Here is a 25,843-nt window from a genome sequence, read left to right as displayed (position 1 = left end):
GGTTAAGGTTTCACAAGTTTCAAAGTTTCTCTTACTTTAATAAATTTAAAATGAAAGTTTTATTTTTAAGCTAAAGAAGATGGAAGTTTTATTTTCAACTAGATTAAATGAAAGTTTTATTTTTAATCTAAATAAGATAAAAATTTATGTTTAAGCTAAATAAGATGAAAGTTTTACTTTTAAGTTAAATAAGCTGAAAGTTTAATTTTAAAAATACACGGAACAATCATGGAAATGCACACACAAAAATATTTAAGCTAAATAAGATGATTTTTTATTTTTTTGAAGAATGAATAACTAAAGCTTGCAAAGAAAATGTCAAAAAAACTAAATAAGGTGGAATATATTTTTATAAACAAAGAACTTATTCTTAGAAATTTTGCAATGAATATAAGTTTGAATATAACAAACCAAACAAATAATAAAAATTAATCCCAACAAAATTTATCCATTATAACTTGCATTCCATTTGGTTTGTATTGAGCCTTACAAATTGCCAATAGGTCTAATTTTAACGCATGAAACCTCAAGGGTTGTAGTGTATAATTGTGTAAGGAATATATTGCGAGTGGTCTGTCTTCTTTCAGCCCCTCTACAGTCAAAACCCATTCCTATCATCTCTTTCTCTGCGAAACCCTAGTAACTGCTACTCCTGCCCATCATGGCGACCAACTCCCCGAACCTCGAATGTCGAATGTACGAAGCCAAGTACCCTGAAGTAGACCAAGCTGTGATGATACAGGTGAAAAGCATGGCTGACAGCGGCGCCTACGTTGCCCTTCTAGAGTACAATAACATAGAAGGAATGATCCTTTTCTCTGAGCTCTCTCGTCGTCGTATTCGGAGTATTAGCAGTCTTATCAAAGTTGGACGCATCGAACCGGTTATGGTTCTTAGGGTTGATAAGGAGAAAGGATATATCGATCTCAGTAAACGAAGGGTTTCTGAGGAAGATATTTCGGGTTGTGAGGAGAGGTATAATAAGAGTAAGCTTGTTCATTCAATCATGCGTCATGTTGCTGAAACCATGGGAATTGATCTGGAGGTTAGATAGTTTCTCAAATTCCTTTTTTTTGTTTTACTTTGGTCCTACAGAAAGTTACTACTATCTCTTTTTAATTTCATATATATGAAGGAATTAATCTGGATATTGGATTTTACATTTTGTTTCGATTTTTTGTATAATTCGTGATAATGGATGGAAAAATTAATGTAAGGGATGAGGAATTAGCTTGGTTTAGAAGACATGGTATCTAAGTTTAAAATTTGGAATAGTTTAATGAATTTGAATTATTGTAATATCTGTAAATGGAAATGTGTCAGGTATACAAAGGGAGCAAAACATTTGGTTCAATTTGGAATTTCTATTGAATATGAGGCCTATGGATAGTAGAAATTATTGAAGTGCGAAGCAAATGACTGAGTTAGTATTGTTGATTTGACATTTTCTTGCATTCCCATTCCGAGCTTTGAACGGTGTACTGTCCTAAAGATAAACAATAAATCTAAAGAAGAGTTCATGCGAAATGATTAGGTGGAATTGGTCTGCTTATTTTTATGCAGTATGATGAAACGGAACTCTCTTAGAAGAACTCAGAGAAAGGAAACTGTGGTTTGGCAAAAAATTTAGCTATGAGTCTTGTCCTTTGAGCCATGTCTCTTAGGGGTCGTTTGGTGTGAGGGATAAAAAATAATAGTGATGGGATAAAAAAATTGTATCTTGTTTGGTTGCCCTGTTTGGGATAACTTATCCCACCATTTATATCATAGTGATGGGATAAGTTATCCCATATACACGGTGGGATAAGTTATCCCAAGATAGCTAACCCCAGGATAACTTGTTCCCAACCAAACGACCCCTTACAGATTAAGGATAGACGTACATGAAAGATCCTCTAAGATTACAGTTGTATGTATATTTATAAAAGAAAAGAAAGAGTTTAAGTTCATGTTTTCCATTTCAGTTTTGTTTGTGGATCCCATCCGATTGATTTCTCTTCTTAGGTGTACATGGCTCTTCTAAGATAACAGTTGTATCATATAAAAGAAAAATTGAGTTTAAGTTTATGTTTTCTATTAAGTTACCTATTTGAAAAAAAAAAGTTTTATGTTTTCCATTATCAGTTTGTTTATGGGTACCATCCAATTGATTTCTCTTCTTAAGAACTCCAGTTTGATATAGAGATGTGTAGAATACATGGATTTGCAAAAAAATATGTTTCACAATTTATTCTGTCACCTTATTGTGAAGTTTGGGCGATGTTAACTTTCTATTGATTTAGTTCTTTGGGTAATGCTTTACTTCAAGGACAAGCAAGAACTGGAAGTGTAATCTTTGCTTTTTAGGGAGTTCATAAGTGCAGAAAAACTGTTGATGTTACTGCAATTGGATATCTTCCATGGTCAATGTAGGGTTTCAAGATATTATTTGTGAATTGCATTGAAGGGGGAAGAGGCCTTTTTCTGCTGGTGTAATGGTCTGGGCCTGCTGGATTGGTGGTGGTATAGAGTGTTGATGAAATTCTAATAAAAGTTATATGAAATTTATCTGGTTTTAGCTAGTCAAGTATGAACATAGACTTGCTATCACTTTCTTCAATATGGGTATTTTACCAGTTACTTTTCTCTGCCTTACTGCTTTGTAACTGGGAGTGCGTAAATATACTATACTCTATGTAATACCTTAGGCCTTAGCATGAAGGAGTTTGTTACTTTCATTTGCTCTTTTTCTCGTTTGTTGCCCTTGTTATATGTTGTCTTAAGTGGACTATTCGTCCTTGCATCTCTGATGATTTCTGCCTAAAATTTCACGAAACGGGTGTGACTGCTTTTTTTTTTCCATGTGCCCTTGGCCATGCAAACTAGTTTGCATGTTAATTAGAACTTCTGCTGCTGTTGAGGGAATGCCCATTTATCCCCTCTTTTCTTTTCTCTCTGAGGAATGAGTTGCCAGGAACTGCTTTTCCTAAATTTGGTCATGTTCTGTGGGAAATGCAATTACTTGCTGTTTGAGATATAAGAGAATATTCAACATTGTTTCATCAGCAATATACCCAGTGAGGTCTGTGGAGGGTGTGGTGTACACAGACCTTACCCCTAGTCCCCTACCTTAGTGGGGGTAGAGAGGAACATTCATTATTGTTTATTGAGAAAAATGCATATCCATGTAACACTACTGAAATTTTTTCCTCTTCTAAAATCCCTGTCCAGTAGAACTTTGAGTTTTACTCTTTAATTTCTATTAATCATTGGGCATGTTAATTGCAGGACTTGTATATTCATGTAGGTTGGCCTTTATATAGAAAATATGGTCATGCTTTTGAGGTGAGAATTTGTATCGATTTCCAAATATTTCTTTTCCCTCTTCTGATTGGCAAGATTCATCATGAAATTCTTGGTTTTGATTTCTAGGCATTCAAATTGGTTGTCAGTGATCCAGATTCAATACTTAATTCCCTCACTCGTGAAGTCAAAGAAATTGGTCCTGATGGGAAGGAGGTAGGTCTTTTGTCATATCATTTTCTAGGTTTATTTCGTCCAATGATGTCTAATAATATTTATTATCTTATCTTCTCTAGGTAACTAAAGTTGCTCCTGCTTTGTCCGAGGAAGTTAAAGATGCATTGGTAAAGAATATTAGGAGAAGAATGACTCCACAGCCATTGAAGATTCGAGCAGATATTGAGATGAAATGTTTTCAGTTTGATGGTGTTCTTCACATTAAGGTTTGTACATTTGGCATCATCATTTTCATGTTATTATCTATTTCTTTAACCAGTTGGTATCACTTATGCAACAATAACCCAGTGTGTACCCACCTGTGGGGTCTGGAGGTTGCATTTTCTTTATGCTGGTGTTGTTCAATAAAATGATACCACTACCTGTCAAAAGGGGATTTCTTTTCTCTAGTGGTTACATTTTGTTTGTAATGTTAGCCTGTTTTTGATGATTTTTTTCACGTCTGGTGCAGGAAGCTATGCGGAAAGCTGAGGCTGCTGGTAATGATGATTGCCCTGTTAAAATTAAACTTGTTGCTCCTCCAGCATATGTGCTCAATACTCAGACTCTTGACAAGGTAACTAACTGTTTATTGCATATAATTATGGTAGCCTGTTTTACTTGAGTAATATGCTTTTAGTCTTCACCTTTTAAAAATATCAGTTTGATTTGTGCTTGGGACTTTTTATTGTTCTGAGGACATTATGGTCAAGCACATGCAGTATATGTTTGTTCCAGTTTAAAGATACATTATTTATTTATATAGACTGCTTGATATGTGCAATTACCTCCTTCACCTTATTTTTGCTTAGGAGACTCTTTTTCTCTTGGCTCTCTACTTTATCTTAGCTGTTGCATATCCAATTCTTGTTTTATGAGTAATGCTTCCACTTACCTATTACAGTTTTATGGTCAAACAAGAAGGATGTCTGTTTGGATAATACTCACTGCTGTTGTTTTCTAGTACGCTCTAGCTGGATCCCTTATGCTTAGTATGATCCTTCAATGACCACCTCTTCTATTTCGTTTTTTTTTTCTCCCCAGTCTTCACCACAGGATGCTTCCGAAAAATCTTTTGGCTCTCTTTGTTTTTCCTGTGCTTATTTTCAAGTTAGGTGGTGAATGAATATCAACTTGACAGGATCATACTTTTGACTGTCATTTCTCTCTCAAGTGTGCTGTCACCTTTCAATGTGTTTTCCTTGTCTCACGCATCAACCATAGTTAATGTTAAAGGCTTAAAGATACTTCTAGGATTAATCTTTTATGTTACTCACTGCTGGAAAGTGAAAAAAAGGATGGAAAATTACTTCAGTGGGCAATCGTTGAGCATAGTTCCTTCAAAAAATTCCAATTTGAGGAGAATGAACCTTCCTAAAAATCATAAGAGTAACACAATCAATTCCCACTAGTTTCTTAACTGGTCAGAACTCACAAGTATAATCAGCTTAATCTTATATGCTAGACTAGGGGTGGGCATGATATGGGAAAACTTCAGTTCATGTAATTTTGGTTTTTGATTATTAAAAGTACTATACCATTACAATACCTAATTGATTCGGTATTAAAAATACTTCTATTGTTAATCAATTACAATAAAAGCGCATTTCAATTAGGATAGAGTAGTCAAAAGTACCAATGTCTAAATAAATAATTTGTGTTATACTATTTTATATATTTTCTAATATTATAATAATATATATGGATTTTATATTTAACTATATACTTCGGTACGGTATTTGGTATTTCGGTATTTTTTAATAAATACCGTACCAAAATTTGAGTTGAGGGTTTATTGGAAACAACCCCTACCCCACAACGGTAGGGGTAAGGTTTGTGTACACCCTCCCCTGACCCCATTTGTGGGACTATTACTGGGTATGCTGTTGTACCGAATACCAACAAATTTTAAAATGCTTACCAAAACCATAATACCGAAATGCAGTATCAAAAATCTCAGTTTTGGTATGATGGTAATTTGGTATCTAGTGTACCATGCACACCCCTATGCTAGACCACTTCCAGCTGTTATCACTTACGAGGCTTCCACATTATGCCATTCTTATTATTATTTCTTGTCCCTAAAATTTATAATTTCAAAGGAAATTCAATTTGTTAGATTACAGATTCTATTTTATTTCTTTTGGCAGGAGCAAGGCATAGCAATCCTTACTAAAGCAATTGCAGCTTGCACCGAGGAAATAGAGCGTCACAAAGGAAAACTTGCTGTCAAGGAGGCTCCAAGAGCGGTGAGCTACCTTTTTTTTTTTTTTTTTTTAAATATGAGTGCTTTTTTATTTTCATCATAATTGTGGAATGTGTTTCTTCATACCTTTGAGAGACCTTAATTTGATAAATGCCATAGATTAATGGGGATATGAGATTGAGATGTGAAATTTGAAACCAGATTAACCATAACACATATTGTTGGAAAATCTCTTAATAATCATGTGATTGTTGGGGCAAGAAGCAGGGGGTTCTGTATCATGGATGCCATACTTGATTATTATGTTTACTTTGAAATTACTTCCGAACTAGTATAGCATGGTCCTTGATACATATATGTGGATGAAAATATGTATATTTAATTGAATAAAGTGCTCCTTCGATTTGTCTCTCTTTGCAAGGCACTGCTAGTGCTCCGGATGCTGACTTATTGAGACCGTCATCATATAAGTTGATTCTAAAATCTCTAATTTGGTTTTGATTGCAATAGTATGTGGATGTACATGGGCAAAAGTTTTACAGTTAATAAAGGTCCAATCCTGATAATTTTAAATTATTAAGGACTTGTTTTAGGTTTTTGAATAAAACACTAATTGGGGAGAATTACATTATTCAACATATCAATTATAACTGAATATTGTGCGAGTTAGACCCCATACATGGTCCTAGGAGAGTTTTGGAACATTGAATTGACTGGGGAATGGAACAATCTAATAAGGAACAAGATTAAAAGAAATGTATACATTCTCTGGCTATCTTTTTTTTTAAATTACTTTTCTTGCTTTCTGTATCTTGCTATGTTATTCTTATTTCTTCTGTGGTGATTCTGATGTGACTTGTCTTTTCAGGTGAGTGAACGGGAAGACAAATTGCTTGCTGAACAGATGGCTAAGCTCGGTCGTGAAAATGAGGAGATCAGTGGTGATGAAGATAGTGAAGAGGAGGAAGACACAGGGATGGGAGAAATTGACGTGGAGAACTCAGGAACTGGAATTAGAGAGTAAAAATTGCGGCTTGTTTGAACTTGGATAGCACATTCTTCACAGATGCAGCTCCTACAGAACCTACCTCACCTTTTTTTCTTTTCCTTTATTAGCCCTTAGTTTACTTTGGCAATTTTCCTTGACAAGCATTTAGTTTTTACATAAAATCAATCTTGCAATTTAAGTTTGTGCGGCTGTTTGATAATTCCAATCTTATTATACATTTTGCAATGAGAATGAACAACTCTACACCTTGTCATCTCAATTCTTCTTCTGTCACAAGTATATTTTGGAATAGCTATTCCAGATAGGCGGGATTAATGTTGAGCAATGGTTATGATAGAGCTAGTGAATGGAAAGCTTCAGTTTGTCGTATTTTTGAGAAGCTTAGAAAGTCATGCAATGTGTTATTATCCAACTGATGAATGCGTTGAGATATCGTTTGTAGTAGAAAATTCTGCTTCTTCCTGCATATGCTCCACTAGTGTAGCAAATTAAGCTCAAGCAGGTGCCAGTGAACTAGGTTCGCTAGACAAGGTTCGTTTATATTTTAGCTCAGTTCAGCTTGCCTCATCGGTTCTGGTTGTAACTTGGTTTGGCCAGGTTTCGATTAAAGTTTGGTTAGACTCAGTTTGGCTTGATAAAATTAGGCCAGTTTGACTGAGCTTGAGATGAGACTAAATGGAATCACATGATTAGTGAGGATTCATACAACTAGCCCTAATTAGGTTGGGTTTTTGTTGTGCGACTGTGGAAGTTAAATATTTATTAAACTCTATTTGGATTTAACTACTTGCGTAAAAATTTAAACTAGAATTTTTTTTTTATAAATCAATCTCATTTGAATCTAAACACTATTAAGTAGTTTTTTATATTTTTCCTAATCAATTAGTAGTTTATGTGCATCAACTTTTCTGAAGTTGTAACACTACACTACACTACACTCGATAGCAAAAGCTACAAAGACTTTTCGCCTTTGCTCCAGATGTGTTTTACCATACCAAAGCTGGTCTCTAGCTCGACCCAAATTGGTATCGTAGCAAGCTTATGGAGTTTGGTTTGGCTCGGGCTCTTGCTCAACTTGATATTGTAGTAAGCTCGGTTGCTCGAAGCATAGGCCTATTTAATATATCATCATTTGGAATTGTTTGTGATTTGGTTACTATATATCAAGCTTCTACAAGCTCATTTTTTCTTTCCTCAAGAGGCATATTTTCGTTTCATAGCAGTTTGGTTTCATCCTTCTCTGAGTCCTTTCCTTTTGTGCTTCTTTGCTCAAGGGGAGAGAGAGCGTGGTTGTTTCTCATTTGATCCGTCTTTGCTTCAGGGGTTAGTTGCGGGTTAAAGTTTCACCACTATAGTAGCGGCTAGCTCACTAACTGATAGAAATGCTGCTTCAGCAGAAGAAAAAAGCAGCAACATTCTAAAGAAAAGCAACAAGCAGAATTTACTACACTTTGCTAATGATAAAAGTAAAGACACTAGCTTCAAAGCCACTCCAATGTAACTTCCATATATGATCGGTGTCTCTTTCAGGACCTAAGGAGTCATTTGTGCAAAATATTGAACACGAGGCTCAGGTCTTTGCACTAGAGTGCAGTATCCTTGTCACTCTCTCAGTCGCTTGAACTCAAAAGCTGATATTTCCAGATAGCGAATGTGATAGGGTCCTTTACAAGATGCAGAATTCACAGTAAACACCATCCTTAAATTCCTAATCTTTTCATCAGGTTCTTTCTAGTACATGCTATATAGGATTCACTAGAATGAAGATAGTGACCTATGCTCAAATTTTCAGTCATTCCATCACTTACTCTGTTCTTTTGTAAGTTTGTCTCTGGTGACATCTATGATACTCTAACTCTTTTCCTCCCTTGTGGGCTAATGATTGTCAATCTAACTGAAATGTGAGGCAACACTTATGGTAGCGTTAGCAAGAATGGTATCAGCATTTTAATGACATCAAGTCTCCGGATAATAATAAAACCACCAGCTATTTCCCAAATGAGATGTGATGGAATTGGAGGCTGCAGCCACTTCTCCATCAGTGAGGATTTGAGGAAACAAATCTTGAAGGTTTATTGATATCCAGAAGGCAGGAAAGACTTTATCCAGAGTTCAATCACATACCAAACAAGAAATACCAGCAAATAATCAATGTAAGTTGATTTTCCTGGCAGTTCACATTCTTATTGAACCATAAAACTTGCATTACAAGAACACAAATTGCTTACATTTAATACTGAGACATGAGTTGGATCAAATCAACTGATGCTATACACTACAATAGGGTCACAGGGAAAGGAATGATTGTGGGAATGGATCATTTAACTTATAAAAAGGACTCCCCAAACGGAGTCATAATTCACAAAGCTGAAAATGAACAAATACTGCTTGAAGTGTCGTTCATAAGCGTTCCATTGCCAGCTGAAACGATCCGGGAATAGCAACCAACTTCATCCCTATAAGAATAAGTTTGTTGAGTGGTGGCACCACCAGATAGAACATCATGATCTTGAACGACCATCCAACCATTGCATTTCTGCCGATTTATCAAGGAGATTGATAAATCCCCAATGGACTTCCTCTCCCTCCATTCATGGTCTAGGTCAGTAAGCATCAAGCTTGTATCATTCTCTGATGAAGGCGAATTCTTAGTGGTCATACTAAGTGGATATGTCTTTTTCGTAGTGGTCCGAGAAATCGTGATACCTGTATCAGACAGTACACTTACTATAGTCTCTTCTCTCACATTCTGTCTTACCCTTTTTTCAGTACCATTAAGATAGAACTTTATCTTATTCTTAAATTTCACTTCTCTGGAAACTATTGTGGTTAAATTTCCTGAAGTTGAATTCACCCACCCTAAAACCTTGCTCTTCCTCTTCATCTCAATCTCACATGACCCATCAAGTCCTCGAAAGCTTGACGATCGCTCAATGTTAAACTTAGGAGTACCATAATCAAGAACTTTAGCCTGAACGTCACATGGCAATGCGCAATTATCTACCCATAGATGCAAATTCCCATCCACTAACCAAAATGGGATACTATCCGCCACTCCAAGACTCAAAAAGTGGGATTTATCATCAAGCAAAAGCCCCAAAAATGGCGTTAAATCAATATCATAAGAAGGAAGATCAAAGGCACCAATTGAAACCACTGGTTCCCAGAACAAAGGATTGATTCCTCCTGTGAAAACCACCGGAAATGGTACCAAAGATCCCACCAAATTCTCATCTATCTTCAACAAAACCTCCCTATACGCTCCATGTCCTCTCTTTGTGGTCAAATTATTCATCTTTATATATGAATCCGGTGGATTAGAGTACCAAAACTCATCATTCCCATGAAACGATACATAAATCTCCATCACAGCTTTATAAGTATTCCTAGGAATCACAACATTTTGCCCATATGATCCCGATTCACTCTCAATTCGAAACCAAAGCCCATTATCTCCATTAGCTGAAATAGGCAATATCAAATCCGCCGGTCTGTCATCTGAACCCAGCAAACTTCCCATTTTGCTCGCTCCCATTGAAATCAGATTATCAACATAATCATCCAATTGAACCCCCGTAACATTCTTAGCATCATAGTATAAAAAAGTAACATTCACATGATACACACCAGTAAAAATATCATTAACCAGATTTTCCAGCATAACAGAAAGAGTAATATTCTCCTTAACAAGAATCGAACTGTACTTGGTGACATCTTTCGCAACAGTCCAGTAAATTCCGTCATCGTTGGGCTCAGCAGTACTGGTACGGAGAAGCTCAGCGCCGTCTAACCAAACGGCGGCAATACGGTCATACTGTTCGCCTTTGCAAGATGCTTTGAACTGGAGAACCACATGGGTCCATGAGCAATTGAAGGGAGAGGAGTAAGGGACGGAGACAGGTGGAAGGCCATATGTGTTGCCGAAGTTGTGGGTGAATGAGAGATGAGAACAAGATGGAGTGAGGTTAGTAAAGGGTAATGGATGACTGATTTCGATGTATGGATGTGGAGTACTGGTGTGGGGAAGATTGTGTTTGAGGAAATGGGAATGGTGGTGTGGTAGTGAAGAAGAAAATGGGGTAATGAAGATGAAGATGAAGAAGAAGAGAATAGTAGTATCAATGGAGGTGCGCATTTTGGTAGCAAATGAAGGAATCTGTTGAGTTTGGGTTAGCACGAGAGAAAGAGCAGAAGCTGAATTGGGGCTTTGACTTCTACATAACTTTCAACAGTCCAACTTATACGCAAAGGCAGTAGCTCACATGTCTAAGTTTTTAAACTAATAGAGCAAATATACAACTTACTGCCTGTTTTATTTATTGCTACGACTATTCATGTCATTATTTATTAGTTGAAATAATATAGACGAGTCTTATTGTTTGACCGATGTAGAACTTCAAAGATTTGTTGGAAAGACGGAAAATTTATACTTTGTTCATTACTTGAATCGCCTGATATTATACATATATTCATTAAAGTTGTACATCTACATAGCCAAAAATCAAGATACGGGAGATGGAGAATTTGAAGGAATTACAGAAAGCACTGCACCCTCATCAACGAGTAGCTGCGTTATTTCTTCAAAACCCAAAAATTTAGAAACAGAAAGTGGAGTGGCACCTTTCTTGTTCTTGGCATTTACATTGGCTCCTCTGTTCAGCAGCACTTCTACCGTCTGTGCACATCCGCCTTCGACTGCCATTTGCAGCGGAGTGTGACCTTCTATGTCCTGACATTCCAAGTCGGCTCCAAATTCAGCCAATATCATTACTGCGTCTTTTTTTCCTTTAATAGCTGCCATGTGAAGTGCTGCTAGACCATATTGATCGTGGAAGTTGGTGGTTGCTCCCTTTTCGAGAAGAGTCTCGAGTAGCTGAAGGTCTCCACGCCTTGCTGCATGTAGAACTGCTTCTCCTCTTTCGAGTATTGTAACGACTACCCCCTGATAATATTACACATGAAATTTTGAAATTGTTTTACGATATTTCCAGGAAGGTCACTATAATTGCAATGAAACTAGACTTCATACACATGGTAAACATGGCAAATTATTGGGCAGGCCTAATAGATTAAGGAGTGATAGACAGGGTAAATCACGGATCCGCCTTTGCACCAGACCGTTTGCAGCCTAGTTTGAATTCCATTATGTGAGCATTTAGCAAAATAAAGATGCATGTATTAACAATTGTATGAACTTGGATACAGAAGGTAACAAAAATAACTCATTTTAAATCTAAAACGCAGCCTGAGATCCAAACATTCTGCAAGAACTTCATTTTCAAGATATTAAGTTGGGGACCTCGATAATTACTAGATATTTACTCCCTTTCTTTCATCTTCATCATCTGTTCTACAAATAGCGACATCTCTTATATTTGAAAATTTGAAATTTTCAACTTCCCATTTACGGCAATAACATGTGTTGTAGTCATTGAAATGTCAAGACACGCTTCTAAGTTCTAATAATGCAGTAATGCTTTTGTTTTTTTTCTCCATAAATTTCTGTCTTGTCAAATACTCTGTTTAGTCCATTTCATATGTGATTTTTTATTTTTTTTATAATCTATAATAAGTGAATTGTTGTAACTTTTTAAATATATTAAAGAATAAGTAGTACTCTAACTTCTTTTTCTTTCATCACGAATATGTCATATCCAAATAATTCAATTAATATGAACGAGTATGATGTGTCAACCATGAAACAAAAAAATTGGGGACGTGGGACTTACGTGTCCCTTAGCTCTGGCGATATCAAGAGCTGAACGCCCAAGATGCAATTCAGTGAGAGTAGGGTCAGCACCCATTTCAACAAGCATCTTCACCATTTGACAGTCGCCATTAGCAGCAGCTCTGAACAAAGCTGTTCGACCATCTTTGCTTCTCGCATCCACTTGCGCACCTGCACCTATCAACACCTTACCACTTTCCATTAACCCTTTACTCGCTGCTAAATGTAACGGCGTTCTTCCCTCCTTGTCTCTGCTATCCAACCACCTGCACCCTCCGTTCACTGTCAATAACCTCTCAATCTCTTCCCTCCGGTCATTCGCGACGGCGATATGTAACGCCGTCCATCCCTTGGACACCCATTTAACGTCGTTTGGTTCAGTACATGAGTCCACCTTCAGTCCACCTTCAATCAAAATATTCACCATGTCGTTGTTGTTATTAGGGAGCTGCTTTGCTACTCGGAAGAGTGCCTCTGCTTCCCGGGTTGAAAACTCGGTGAAAATGGATCGCTGCCGTTTGATAATATTCCTAACGGAATCACAATCTCCGTTACTAACGGCATGACGGAGAAGAAAAGGACCTACGAAAACCACCTTGAGTTTTATGTCATGAGTTGAACGATGCCCAATTGACTTGAACCAGGAGTTCACGATTTCGGATCGAGTCGACTCAGAAGCTGAGTTGTGTTCGAGTTCGAGTTCTGACGCTATTGTTGTTCTAATGAGGAAGCGATCAGAAGGGGAGCGAGGGAAAGTGGGAGGGATTTGGGGTTGGGGCTTGAGAATCACTTGGAAAGAGGTTGAAGATAAAGGTGATATTAGGCCACTGGGTGGATTGACAAGGAATTTGTGAGGAGAAGAAGTTTGAACTTTGAATGCTATTGGATAGGCTGCAGTAAGTGATCTGAGGTTCACTGTGGCTCGGCATTTGCAGCCTAGTGCAAAATCTATTCCTATTTCTGGTTCTGATACTTCCACCAATTTCTCCATCAATGATAATTTATGCTCCAATTTTGAAAGGGAATATGATTTCAAGATTCAAATTTCAAGATTGATACAGGGATATTACACAGACGTCGGGTTATATACATACAAAAACGATGCATGTGATACTAAATAATGGGTACATGTGATTTCGTGGGGACCATACACAAGAGGTTGAAGAAAAACACAAAATCGGACAAAGAGGTAACACTCTTTGTTTTGACAGTACGAAATGCAAGCCCTACCACTCTATTATACGTCGTTTCATTTTTACTTGTTCATTTTAGCAAACGAAGAGAAGTTTATTATTTTCACCCAATGCTATACTTATCATTAAATAACTACATAAAGTAATAATAATCAAATCTAAATTTTCATACTCAAATGAAGTTAAAGATGCATTAGTCAAAAATATTAGGAGAAGGACTCCTCCCTTGAAGATTCATGGATATATAGAGATGAAATGTTTTCAGTTTGACGGCGCTCTTCATGGCATCATTATTTTCATGTTATTATCTATTTCTTGAACCAGTTGCTATCACTTATAGAGATTGCATTTTCTCAACGCTTGTGTAGTTCAATAAAATGATACCATTACTAATCAAAAGGGGAATTTTTTTCTAGACGTTACATATTGTTTGTAATGTTAGCCTTTTTTTGAAGATCTTTTTTTACGTAAATTGAACTTGTTGCTCCTCCAGGCACATGTGCTCAATACTTCAGACTCTTGACAGGGTAACTAACTTTTTATTGCGTATAATTATGGTATCCTGTTTTACTTGAGTAAAATATTTTTAATTTTCGCCTTTCAAAAATATCAGTTTGATTTGTGCTTGAGCTTATTTATTGTTCCGGGGACATTTTTGTTAAGCACATGCAGTATATGTTAGTTCCGACTTGAAGTACATTATTTGTTCATAAAGACTGCTTGTTATGTGTTATTGTTACCGTCTTCACCTAGATTTTGCTTAGGAGACTCTTTTTTACTGTTAGCTCTCTACTTCATCTTAGTCCATCCCTTGAAGCCATACCCTCCCAGTATGTGTGAGCCTTCCGCTAATTGACAGAAATGCTGGCCGGAATTCAAGACTATCCCACCATGGATCTCTCCTACCACTACCTACTAGTGGATCGATTTAGGGAAATGCTGATGTTGCAATTCCTCCCATCTCGATTATGCGAGTAACCCGTGATTGATACTTTGATAGTTCCATTTTCCACTGATGCTGGCAGATTGGGATCCCAACAGTCGAACCCCACTGTGTTCATTCTTCACCCTCCTTCCAATGAAATCTATTCCATGGAGTTCAGAGACTGGAGAAATAAAGGAGAGACCAATCGACCAACTTGAACAGATCCTTTCAGATTGAGTTCTTATTTCATGAGTAATGCTTCCACTTACCTATAAAGTCTTAAGGTCAAACAAGAAGGATGACTGTTTGGACTCATTACTGTTGCTTTCAAGGATGTTCTAGCTGGATCCCTTTTGCTTACTACGATCCTTCAAAGACCACCTCTGTTCTGTCATTTTTTCTACCATCCACCACAGGATGCTTCCCAAATTTCTCTTGACTTTCTCTTTGGTTTTCCTGTGCTTATTTTCAAGTTTTGTGGTAAATAAATATCAACTTGATAGGATCATTCTTTTGATTACCATTTTCTTTTCTCTCTTAAGTGTACTGTCACCTTTTCAATATGATTTGCTTCTCTCATGCATTAACTATAGTCAAATGTTAAAGATACTTCTAGGATTAATCTTATATATTGCTTCACTGCTGGAAAGCAAAAAAGAGAATGGAAAAATACTTTAATGGACAATCGTTGAGCATACTTCCTTCCAAAAAATCTAGTTTGAGGAGAATGAACTTTCTTTAAAATCTCAAGAGTAAAGAATAATGCATACAATTTACACTAGTTTCTTAATTGATCACAAGTATAAGCAACTAAATTTTATTTGCTAGACCACTCCAGCTGTTATCACCTATCACCTATCACATTATGATTCTAATTTATTTCTTTTGACAGGAGCAAGATATAACAAGCCTTACTAAAGCAATTGCAGCTTGCACTGAGGAAATAGAACGTCACAAAGAAAACTTACTGTCAAGGAGGCTCCAAGAGCAGTGAGCGACCTTTTTTTATTTTTATTATGAGCTTTTATATTTTCATCATAATGGTGGAATGTGTGCTTCTTGTTTTATTGAGAGACCTTAGTTTGATAAATGCCATAGTTCAATGGGGATATGAGACTAAGAATTGTGAAATTTGAGACCAGATTAACCATAACACATGTTGGTAAATCTCTTAATAATCATGTAACGGTTTAGCCAAAAGTTAGGGGATTCTATTTCACAAATGTCATACTTGATTAGTGTTTTTTACTTTGAGAGTACTTCCAATCTACTAGAACAGCATGGTCCTTGATACATATATGTGGTTGGAAATATGTATGTTCAACTGAATAAAACGCTCCTTCTATTTGTCTCTCTTTGCAAGGCGCTGCTAGACGCTAGTATCTGGAGTCTTGATGCTTGCTAGTTGAGACCATTGTCATGTAAGTTAGTTCTAAAATCTCTAATTTGGTTTTGATTGCAATAGTATGGATGTACACGGTCAAGAGTTTAACAATTAATAAAAGGGACTTCCAATCCTGATAATTTTGAATTGGGGACTTGTTTTAGGTTTTCAAATAAAATACTACTCCCTCCGTTTCAAATTGAGTGACCTGTTTTGACTTGGCACGGAGTTTAGAAAGTAAAAAAAACTTTGAATCTTGTGGTCTAAAATTAAAGATCTGTCAAATGTACCAAAATGTCCTTTAATCTTGTGGTTTTAAACATGACATGTGGCTGAAATAAAAATTGCTAAAAAAGGAACTGGTCATTCTTCTTGAAACGAACTAAAAAGGAAAGTAGGTCAAACAAATTGAAACGGATGGAGTATTAAATAATTGGGGAGAACTACATTATTTAGATTATCAATTAGAACTGGAACTTGTGTGGGTTAGACCCTGTACATGTTCCTAGGAGAGTTTTGGAACATTGGATTCTCCAAATGGATTGACTGGAATTGAACACTTCAATAAGGAACAAAATTAAAAGAAATGTATGCATCTCTGGCTATCTTCTTTTCTTTTCTTGCTTTCTGTTTTTTCGCTCTGTTATGTTATATCTTCTGTGGTGATTCTAATGTGGCGTATCTATTCAGATGAGTGAGCAGGAAGACAAATTGATTGATGAAAAGATGGCTAAGCTCAGCCGTGAAAATGAGGACATCAGTGGTGATGAAGATAGTGAAGAGGAGGAAGATACAAGGATGGGAGAGATTGACGTGGAGAGCTCAGGAACTTGAATTAGAGAGTAAAAACTGCATCTTGTTTGGACTTGGATAACACATTTTTCATAGATGCATTTTCTTAATGCTGGTGTAGTTCACTACAATGATACCATTACCTATTTAAACGGGGATTTTTTTTTTCTAGAGGTTACATATTATTTGTAATGTTAGCCTTTTTAATGATCTTTTTGATGTCTGGTGCAGGAAGCTACGCGTAAAGCTGAAGCTGCTGGTAATGGTGATTGCCCAGTTAAAAATAAACTTGTTGCTCATCCTGCATATGTTCTCAATACTCGAGACTCTTGACATGGTAACCAACTATTTGTTGCATATAATTATGGTAGCCTGTTTTACTTGAGTAAAATGTTTTTTGTCTTCACCTTTTAAAAATATCAATTTGATTTGTGCTTGAGCTCTTTTAATTGTTTTGAGGACATTTTGGTCAAGTACATGCAGTATATGTTAGTTTTGGCTTAAACATACATTATTTTATTTATTTAGATGGACTGCTTGTTAAATGCTATTACCTCCTTCACCTTGATTTTGCTTAGGAGACTCTTTTTCCTCTTAGCTCTCTACTTCATCTCAGCTGTTGCATATCAAATCTTATTTAATGAGTAATGCTTCCACTTTCCTATTGCAGTTTTATGGTCAAACAAGAACGATGTCTATCTGGATAATACTTATTACTGTTGTTTCCTAGGACGCTCTATCTGGATCCCTTTTGTTTACTATGATCCTTCAAAGACAACCTCTTCTATGTAATTTTCTCCCCAGTCCCCTCCTGTCACGACCTAAAAGCCAAGGTCATGATGGCACACACCCCGATAACCCCAAAATTGGTGTGTAAGCCCAATGAAATGACACATACAAGACTTCCAAAGGGAAGTCAGGCCACAACCGAAAAGAAACAACAAAGAGGATCCCAAAACTTGGTAGCATAAGTATAAAGAACATCTTATACATTTCTAGAATCTGGAATACATTTCAAGTATTTGAAAAGAAATTAAAGACTGTAAATGATAGATGGAGATCAATAGCGATCCGGAAAGTAGGATCTCACCACAACTCTGAAAGAGAAGAAATCGCTAGATCCAATCAATTGCTACGAGGATCACCCTGACTAGGATCTACATTAAAAGGATAACAGAAGTAGGGGTGAGTGCAATCCACATGTACTCAGTAGGTTAGACCGACTGAGTATAAGCAACTAATCAAATTTAAGAAATAAATTATGAAACACTTCCACTTGCACACAGAAAAGTCTCTTTCAAGCATCAATCAAAGATATAAGCTAGGAATCCATAAATTAACCTCATGTTAAATAGCTCAAATCCATGATTATATAGTAGAAAACAGCGATAAACACTAGACCCACTAAATTAAATTAACATCCAACTCCATAATCACATCCCTAGAATCGGGGTTTTAGCTAAACATCATAAAAAGAAAAGAAATTATAACCCTTATGCTTTCAACCATTAAAATGTTGATAATCAACAATAATCTTCAACACCACTTTGAATCTAACCCTCAATTGTCAATTACAGGATTGTTCAAAACCCTTAAACTAAGAGAAAGTAGAAATAATCTATTTCTCCCTATGAAAAGCTCGAATGGGTAAAAGATAAAAGTTCAGCTGTCAAAAAGATACATTTTCTCTCTCCTTTGGGCTATTTATAACTTCCCCAAAAATTAGTTCGAAATTCCATGTGCTACCTTATCGGTTACATTAGTTGGGCTCGCCTACATGATATGGTGAATCGATGTTCTGTTCTTCAGCTCACCCTTTCTTGGTTTCAAGCTTCAAGTGTTGGAACCTCAGTTGGCGAACTCGATTGAGTCAGCCTTTCACAATCAACAAATCGCCGATTACCACCTTTACTCACCCATTCAGCCTTCATTTTAACTGTCACCTTTGGCGATAGAGCGGTTAGCTCGCCCAACTACTTTGGTGAATCGTCGTTTACACTTTGCATCGTTGACCTACCTTGAATACTTTCAGAAGTGAACAATGTTACTTTAGGCGAGGTCCGAACCTATTGGGCGATCCCCCCATTGTAATAGGCGATCCTCAGCGGGGCGTTTACCCTTTCTTTAATGTTTTTGGCCTCTTTTCACAGATTCATCCTTGCCTTGTCTTTTTGCCTTCATAGTATATAAAACATCAAAATATCATCAGATAAGGACATAAATAGGCACTGAGGACACTATTTGTTGAACTAAAAAGGCCTCAATTGAGTCAAAATTTCAGACTTATTAGTTCCCACCATCCAATGGGAATCAATACATTTTAGTGACGGTGAATTATGTGTCTAAGTGGGTTGAGGCTGTAGCTCTACCCTCCAATTATTCAAAGGTTGTTATTAGGCTTATGAAAAAACACATTCACCAGATTTAGGACTTTAAAAGCTATTATCAGTGTTGGAGGGAAACACTTCATAAATCAATTGGTGATGAGAAATCTATTGGCTAAGTATGAGCTTCGCCATAAGGTGGCTACAACTTACCACCCGCAGACTAGTGGCCAAGTGGAGGTATCAAACAAAGAAGTGAAGTAGATCCTACAGAAGACTGTGAATGCACAGGGAAAGGATTGAGCAGAGAAGCTTGATGATGCACTATGGGCATACAAAACACCAATAGGGACTTCTCCCTATCTCATTGTGTTTGGTAAGGTTTGCTATCTTCCGGCAGAGTTAGAACACCAAGCGTGTTGGACAAGCAAGAAGTTGAATCTTTACCCTCAGTTGGCCAATAAGAAGAGGATAGGGCAACTGCATGAACTTGAGGAGTTTAGGCTCCAACTTAAGAATGCCAAACTATATAAAGAGAAGACGAAGAGGTGGCATGACAAGCACATCGTCCCTCACACTTTTGACCCTGGCCAACAAGTTCTACTCTTCAACTCTCGACTAAAGTTGTTTCCTAGAAAACTAAGGTCTAAGTGAAGTGGGTCATTCGAAGTGGTGAGGATGATGCAATGTGGTGATGTGGTGCTAAGGAATAAAGACAAGAACTACATGTTTTTGGTGAATGGACAGCTAGTGTGTCAAATATTACTTCAGGAATGATTTGGATCAAGATCAAGAAACACTCGAGTTGAATGATGAGTAATTCACGAGCTGGGTCGAGCTGCGACGTTAAACTAGGCGCTACATGGGAGGCAACTTGTGACCTGGTGTATTAGATGATGTTTTGTTTTGTTTTCTTAATTTTGATTTTTAGAATTTAGTTTAGCTTTTCAGTTGATTGTAATGGTTAGGAGCTCTATAAAAAAATGAAACAAGAAAAGAAAAGAAGAGTCGAGCCACAACAAAAATAAGGCGTTGGATGTGTGAGAAATATAGGAAAATAATATTATTCAATTGTTGTATCTACATTATTACATAGAGACCCTATTTATAGACACTACAATAGACTCATTTTCCAAATAGGACACTATATACTATTACTATTACTATTCATATTCTTATTCTAAGTAGGATTGTATATACCTATTACTATTCTAATACCCCCCTCAAGATAGTGCATACAAATCATATGTATCTAGCTTGTTACAAATGTAATTAATACGAGGACCGATACAGATTTTCCAAATAGGACACTATATACTATTACTATTACTATTCATATTCTTATTCTAAGTAGGATTGTATATACCTATTACTATTCTAATACCCCCCTCAAGATAGTGCATACAAATCATATGTATCTAGCTTGTTACAAATGTAATTAATACGAGGACCGATACAGGGCTTGATGAGATATGTGCAAGTTGATCGCTCGACTTCACAAAATTGACAGTCAATCTCTATGTGCTAAGTCTCCTCATGAAATACTGGATTTGATGCATAATGTCAGTCAATCTCAATGTGTTTGGTCTTCTCATGAAATACTGAATTTGATGTGTACTGTCGATAAAACATAGAGTGATAAAATTACAGTGTTGAACTTCCCAAACCAAGCTTGCAAAGACTATTGCAAACCATAGAGTGACTTACGCAATCGACATACAAGGCTAGTAGACTCCCCTGAGCAACAAAACTAGGTGGTTGCTCCATATAGATTTCTTCACAATGCAGCGGTAGTTGAAAAGTGCTCAGAATCTAGTATAAAGTATATGGATCGTGTTGGAATCAATAGATGAGTCAATATTAAACTGGTCAAAACATGCTCATACGTCGGAGTATTAGATTTGATGGTTGAAAGTAGTCACAATCTAAGAAATAAAATTATATAGGTGGGGTCAAAATGATGTCACGACCCTACTTAAAAAGAGAAATTATATGGATAGGGTCGGAATGATGGCACAACCCTACGCAAATCAGATTTAAGGTATCACTGGAAAGACGAATGAAACTACGCAAATCAAATCTGAGGAGTCACCAAAAAGACACACGGTGCTATGCAAATCAGATATGAGAAAGTGTTTCGGAAAAATCCACAGTACTACGCAAATTAAATATGAAAAGTAGTCTAGAGAAATGCATGGTGCTACACAAATCAAATATTAAAAAAAAGTAGTCACCAGAAGGATGGCACGGTGCTATACATATAGGATATAAAAAAGTAGTCACCGAAATGATGGTACGGTGCTACACAAATCAGATATGAGAAATTAGTCACCGGAATGATGGCACAGTGCTACACAAATTAATTATGAAAAAGTAGTCACCGGAATGATGGCATGGTACTACACAAATTAATTATGAAAAAGTAGTCACCAAAAATATGGTACGGTGCTACATAAATTAAATATGAAAAAGTAGTCAATAGTCATCGGAAAGATGATACGGTGCTACACAAATTAGATATAAGAAAGTAGTCATCAAAAAGATACACGGTGACCCAACTTTTGCTAACATAATCGTTGGCCTGACGAACAACATATATGAGTAATAACCACCCGCCTGCACTGAAAGTTTTTTGATTCTCTACCAAGATAGGCTCTGATACCATATGAGAAATATAGGAAAACAATATTATTGAATTGTTGTATCTACATTATTACATAGAGACCCTATTTATAGACACTACAATAGACTCCTTTTCCAACTAGGACACAACAATACAATCCTTTTCTAAGTAGCTAGGACACTATATACTATTCCTATTACTATTATTATTCCTATTCATATTCCAAGTAGGATTGTATATACCTATTAATAGGATGTGAGGCAACCCATTTTCTTTCTAACTTTTTTTTGTGTTTGCTTCAATTGTAGGGATGATAGGACTATAATTGAAGAATTCAAGCAAGTACCCATTTGAACTAGAAAAAACAGAAAGAAAAAGAAGAGGAGAATGTTCGTGTCGAAACGGTGGAGTCCATAGTGACTCTGTGTCGCGTACCTAAGGGGTAAATTCAATTTCGATGGGATTATATTTCCTCTTCGAAACAGGGAAGTCCGTATCAAATCTGTATCATGTACCTGGAGAGGAATTTTCCTTTTTTATGAGAATTAACTCCCTAACAAAATAGGGTTGTCCGTAATGGAGGGTGTGTTGCAGAGCTGAGGAGAAATTTTCTCCTCGATGAGAATTAATTCACAGGCCTTAACAGGGGAGTCCGTGACAACTCTGTGTTGCGGACTTGAGGTAAAGTTTTTGAATTTCATTAAAAAGATGGGTTTCAACCTGTCTTACCTTGGAAGAACCCGATCCATTCCCCCTTTTAACCGCCCAAATTCCCCCACTCCCTTCAAATTTTTCACGCAAATTTCCCCTCCTCCTCAACCCTAACAAAAGTCTTGCTCCAAATCTGTGACGCGGAGTTGCTTTCACCGACAAGTCTTGCTTAATTTTATCTTCTTCAATACTGAAGGTATGCTTCTAACTAGTTTCTTATCTTCTTGGACAAAGTTGTGTGGTGATCAACATGTGAGTTGTGCTAATTTCGAATTTATGCTTGATTTGCTTACAATGGGTGCATTTATGTTCTTAGGGAAAGGGATTAAGTCTTGCACCTGTCATATGGGACCCTTGAATGTATACCCACATACCTTAATTTGTTTGATGTTTGAGAGTGGATTTAGCGGGTAAATTGAGCTTGATATAATTGTGCAAGGCCTTATTTGTGTTGTGTGAAGTCTCGACTCTTGAGTAACACAATAACACTGTCATGATGCCTTGAATGAAAATTTTCTATGGATAGCTTGAAAGAGATTGGGGGTTTGACATTCTTGTTATTTCGAATTCTTGAGTAGATTCAATTAGTTTGGCGTCAATTGTTTGCTAAATTTCCACCTTGAGCTATATATGACTTGCTTGAACGTGTTGAAGAAATTCGAGTACCTTCTTGTTTAGGTGACTGACGTGTTAAAAAAATGAGTGTGGGGTGGTTTCTTGATCACCCACGACGAGTGTTGGGAGATTTATGTTGGGCTGATTAAGTGTGTTATTGTTGGTAAGAAACAATGTCTAGAACTCAGTGACCGGGCAAGGAGGTGGCATCCTCACGCCACCGGAAAAGGGTCCAAGTCGGAGGCAATGTTCCTCCTGCACTCACAGTTCCCTGTGGACAAACTCACCGTTTCGACCTAAAAGCAGTGACCAAAAAAGGGAAGAGCTGGTGGAGAAAGCACAATGAGGCGAAATACTTCTCTGACGTGTGCATAGACCGCGACAGCTTGGTAAGGACTTCCCCCCAAATCATGCGTCGAATTCAGGAGCTCCATGGAGTTCATCTTTGCCAAGCCGACTGAGTGCAACTTGCACCTTGTCCGAGAGTTCTATGCTAATTGTGAACTTGAGGCGAGGTCACACATTGTCAAGGTGTGGGACACCAATGTCACCCTCGCTCCATTGTTGTTGAATGAGCTATTGCGTACCACCCTCTTGTGCTGACGGACTTATATTTCAAAAGTGTCTCTATACATTGTAAACACAAAAGATTCATCGTTTCTATCATGAATCTTTGTTATGTTGTTATTAAAAGAATAAATAAACACAAGCCGTCTACGGAAGTCTGAAAAGTCAATTATTGTCTCCTTGTATCCGTTTGTTAGTTAAAGAACTTCGACCAAAAGTGTAGTACTCCTTCATACTACTTTGCTCGTTGCGTTAAAAATAATTGTTTCCATTTATTTGTTTAACTTATGTAATTAAAAGAATTTTGTTGTTTTTTTATCCTTAGTATTAAATAACGATATAAAGTAATATAGTGGATAGATTTAGAGTTTCAAAACATTATTAAAAGACTAGTTAATTGTGTGTACTTTGCACATGTATGTCACATTAATTAATAGTAAATATCTACAAAAAGAATAAAATCTAGTGTGCGTACGAAAGTACTTCGTACGTGTGTCTCGCTTCAATTAATAAAACTATATACAAGAAGAATAAAATTATTAGAAAATAACAATTGGAGTTAAAATAAATGTTACGTCTATCTAAATGATAAGAGTTTTATATAGGAAGGTTTAATAGTTATTTTAAAAAGTTGTTGACATGACAAAAAGATCAATCAATATTTCTAAGGACCTTCAAGCTTTTAAAATATATTTTTTTAAGAACCTTCATGTTTTTAAATATATTTTTAGTTAAGTGTACGTGTTTTGCAAGTATGTATTATTAAGTACAAAACTCTAATAAATATAATGTAATATTTTAAGATAAAAATTGTACTTAAAGATATGATCCTCTTTAATTTTACGTATTTTCCTCTTTAAGATAAAATGTATGCCTTGTGCTAAGACGAATGTAAAAGTGCATGTTGAAAATATTCTAATTCCATTAATAATATTGACAATAAATCAATTAATGAAATTACGTAAGAGAATTACATAATAATCAAATATGCGAACTACGTCAACTCTCGATGAACCTTTAAAATACGATTGAACTCAAATTATGACCATGTTGTTGGAATCGAAACAACATAGCGGTGTATGAAAGCTAACAAAACAAAATTATAAAAAAAGAACTCAATATATTAAATTGAATTGATCAATTGACCTACATATATGATTGATATATGAAGAGAAAAAAAAATATTGAGAGAATCTATAGACATTGAAACTTTGTGGACTCTACAAGACGTGTTCAATTCGAATTGGGACTCTTAAATGTGTGTTCAGTTTCAATTAGAATTTTTGGAGGCTACTCAACCGTAAATCCTAATTTATGCCTATATAAAGGGTACTAAATTCCCTTAAAAGGCATCTCAAAAATTCCATAAAGAGATCGAAATTTCAATTATTCCGCAAATTCATGGAATATTCATATAGAGGTCAAATCTAAATCATCCTAGTTCGACAAATATGCCACTAACTGCCCTCAAATCATGAATAAATCTTATGAGAGGAGAATCAAGGGAGGAACAGAATTGTACCCGCAATAATTATCAATAAAATATTCATGTTTCTTCAGATTTTATTTGTGTGGTTGATTTATTTTCCATATATTTAAAATTTGTTGCAAATAAATTGGCACGCCCAGTGGGACCAAATTTGCCCTTCATCTCTTCTCTCATAAATCAAATCTGAAAATATGAAGCTACAAATTAAATGTGGAAGAATGAGTACTTCAAGTCTCGTCTTTGAGTTTCATAAAGTCTACATTCTGACAAACCTTGAAGCAGGGGGCATCTATAGACATTGAAATTTTTTGGGACTCTACAAGACGTGTTCAATTTGAATTGAGACTCTAGAAGGTGTGTTTAATTTCAATTAGAATTCTTGGAGGCTACTCAACCATAAAACCCTAATTTATACCTATATAAAAGGTACTAAATTCCCTTAAAAGGCATCTCAAAAATTCTATAAAGATATCAAAATCTCGAATATTCCGCAAATTCATGAAATATTCATATAGAGGTCAAATCTAAATCAGCCTAATTCGAGAAATACGCCACTAACGGCCCGCGAATCATGGATAAATCTTATGAGAGGAGAATCAAGGGAGGAACAGAATTGTACCCGCAATAATCATCAATAAAATATTCATGTTTCTTCAGATTTTATTTGTGTGGTTGATTTATTTTCCATTTGTTTAAAATTTGTTGCAAACAAATTGGCAAGCCCAGTGGGACCAAATTTGTCATTCATTTCTTCTCTCATAAATCAAATCTTAACATCT

The 25,843-nt window shown here is 36.3% G+C and overlaps 3 protein-coding genes and 1 long non-coding RNA gene across 8 annotated transcripts; 2 read left to right on the top strand and 2 right to left on the bottom strand.

Moving 5' to 3' along the window:
• Positions 1 to 510: 510 nt before the first annotated feature.
• LOC102579457 (eukaryotic translation initiation factor 2 subunit alpha-like) lies at positions 511 to 6,972 on the top strand. The gene is made up of 7 exons (XM_006356409.2): positions 511 to 1,045; positions 3,268 to 3,324; positions 3,412 to 3,498; positions 3,579 to 3,725; positions 3,971 to 4,075; positions 5,649 to 5,747; positions 6,573 to 6,972. The coding sequence occupies exons 1-7, from the start codon at positions 662 to 664 to the stop codon at positions 6,726 to 6,728; spliced, it is 1,035 nt and encodes a 344-aa protein (XP_006356471.1). The 5' UTR covers positions 511 to 661; the 3' UTR covers positions 6,729 to 6,972.
• Positions 6,973 to 9,072: 2,100 nt separating this feature from the next.
• On the bottom strand, positions 9,073 to 10,848 carry LOC107062346 (peptide-N4-(N-acetyl-beta-glucosaminyl)asparagine amidase A-like). The gene has a single exon (XM_015312883.1). It carries the CDS (start codon positions 10,846 to 10,848, stop codon positions 9,073 to 9,075), a length of 1,776 nt encoding a protein of 591 aa, XP_015168369.1.
• A 268-nt stretch (positions 10,849 to 11,116) lies between these two features.
• On the bottom strand, positions 11,117 to 13,498 carry LOC102578679 (serine/threonine-protein phosphatase 6 regulatory ankyrin repeat subunit A-like). Its single transcript, XM_006356408.1, has 2 exons — positions 12,443 to 13,498; positions 11,117 to 11,655 (listed from the first exon to the last, which is right to left on the bottom strand). The coding sequence occupies exons 1-2, from the start codon at positions 13,430 to 13,432 to the stop codon at positions 11,215 to 11,217; spliced, it is 1,431 nt and encodes a 476-aa protein (XP_006356470.1). The 5' UTR covers positions 13,433 to 13,498; the 3' UTR covers positions 11,117 to 11,214.
• A 44-nt stretch (positions 13,499 to 13,542) lies between these two features.
• On the top strand, positions 13,543 to 23,834 carry LOC102579015 (uncharacterized). Of its 5 annotated transcripts, none has more exons than XR_001474563.1 (7): positions 13,543 to 13,630; positions 15,452 to 15,549; positions 15,923 to 15,980; positions 16,634 to 16,785; positions 16,967 to 17,072; positions 21,991 to 22,589; positions 23,072 to 23,834. It is a non-coding gene; the product is annotated as an uncharacterized lncRNA (long non-coding RNA). The 5 variants fall into 5 exon arrangements; XR_001474561.1 differs by adding an exon at positions 14,128 to 14,161 and having other exon boundaries at positions 13,551 to 13,630; positions 21,991 to 23,834; XR_368020.2 differs by having other exon boundaries at positions 21,991 to 23,834.
• The last annotated feature ends 2,009 nt before the right edge of the window (positions 23,835 to 25,843 follow it).

This window comes from Solanum tuberosum, unplaced genomic scaffold, assembly GCF_000226075.1.
Source record: "Solanum tuberosum cultivar DM 1-3 516 R44 unplaced genomic scaffold, SolTub_3.0 scf00219, whole genome shotgun sequence".
NCBI lineage: Eukaryota > Viridiplantae > Streptophyta > Magnoliopsida > Solanales > Solanaceae > Solanum > Solanum tuberosum.
The sequence above is the reverse complement of the archived record's forward strand: the minus strand, read 5'-3'. Positions and strand labels throughout refer to the sequence as shown.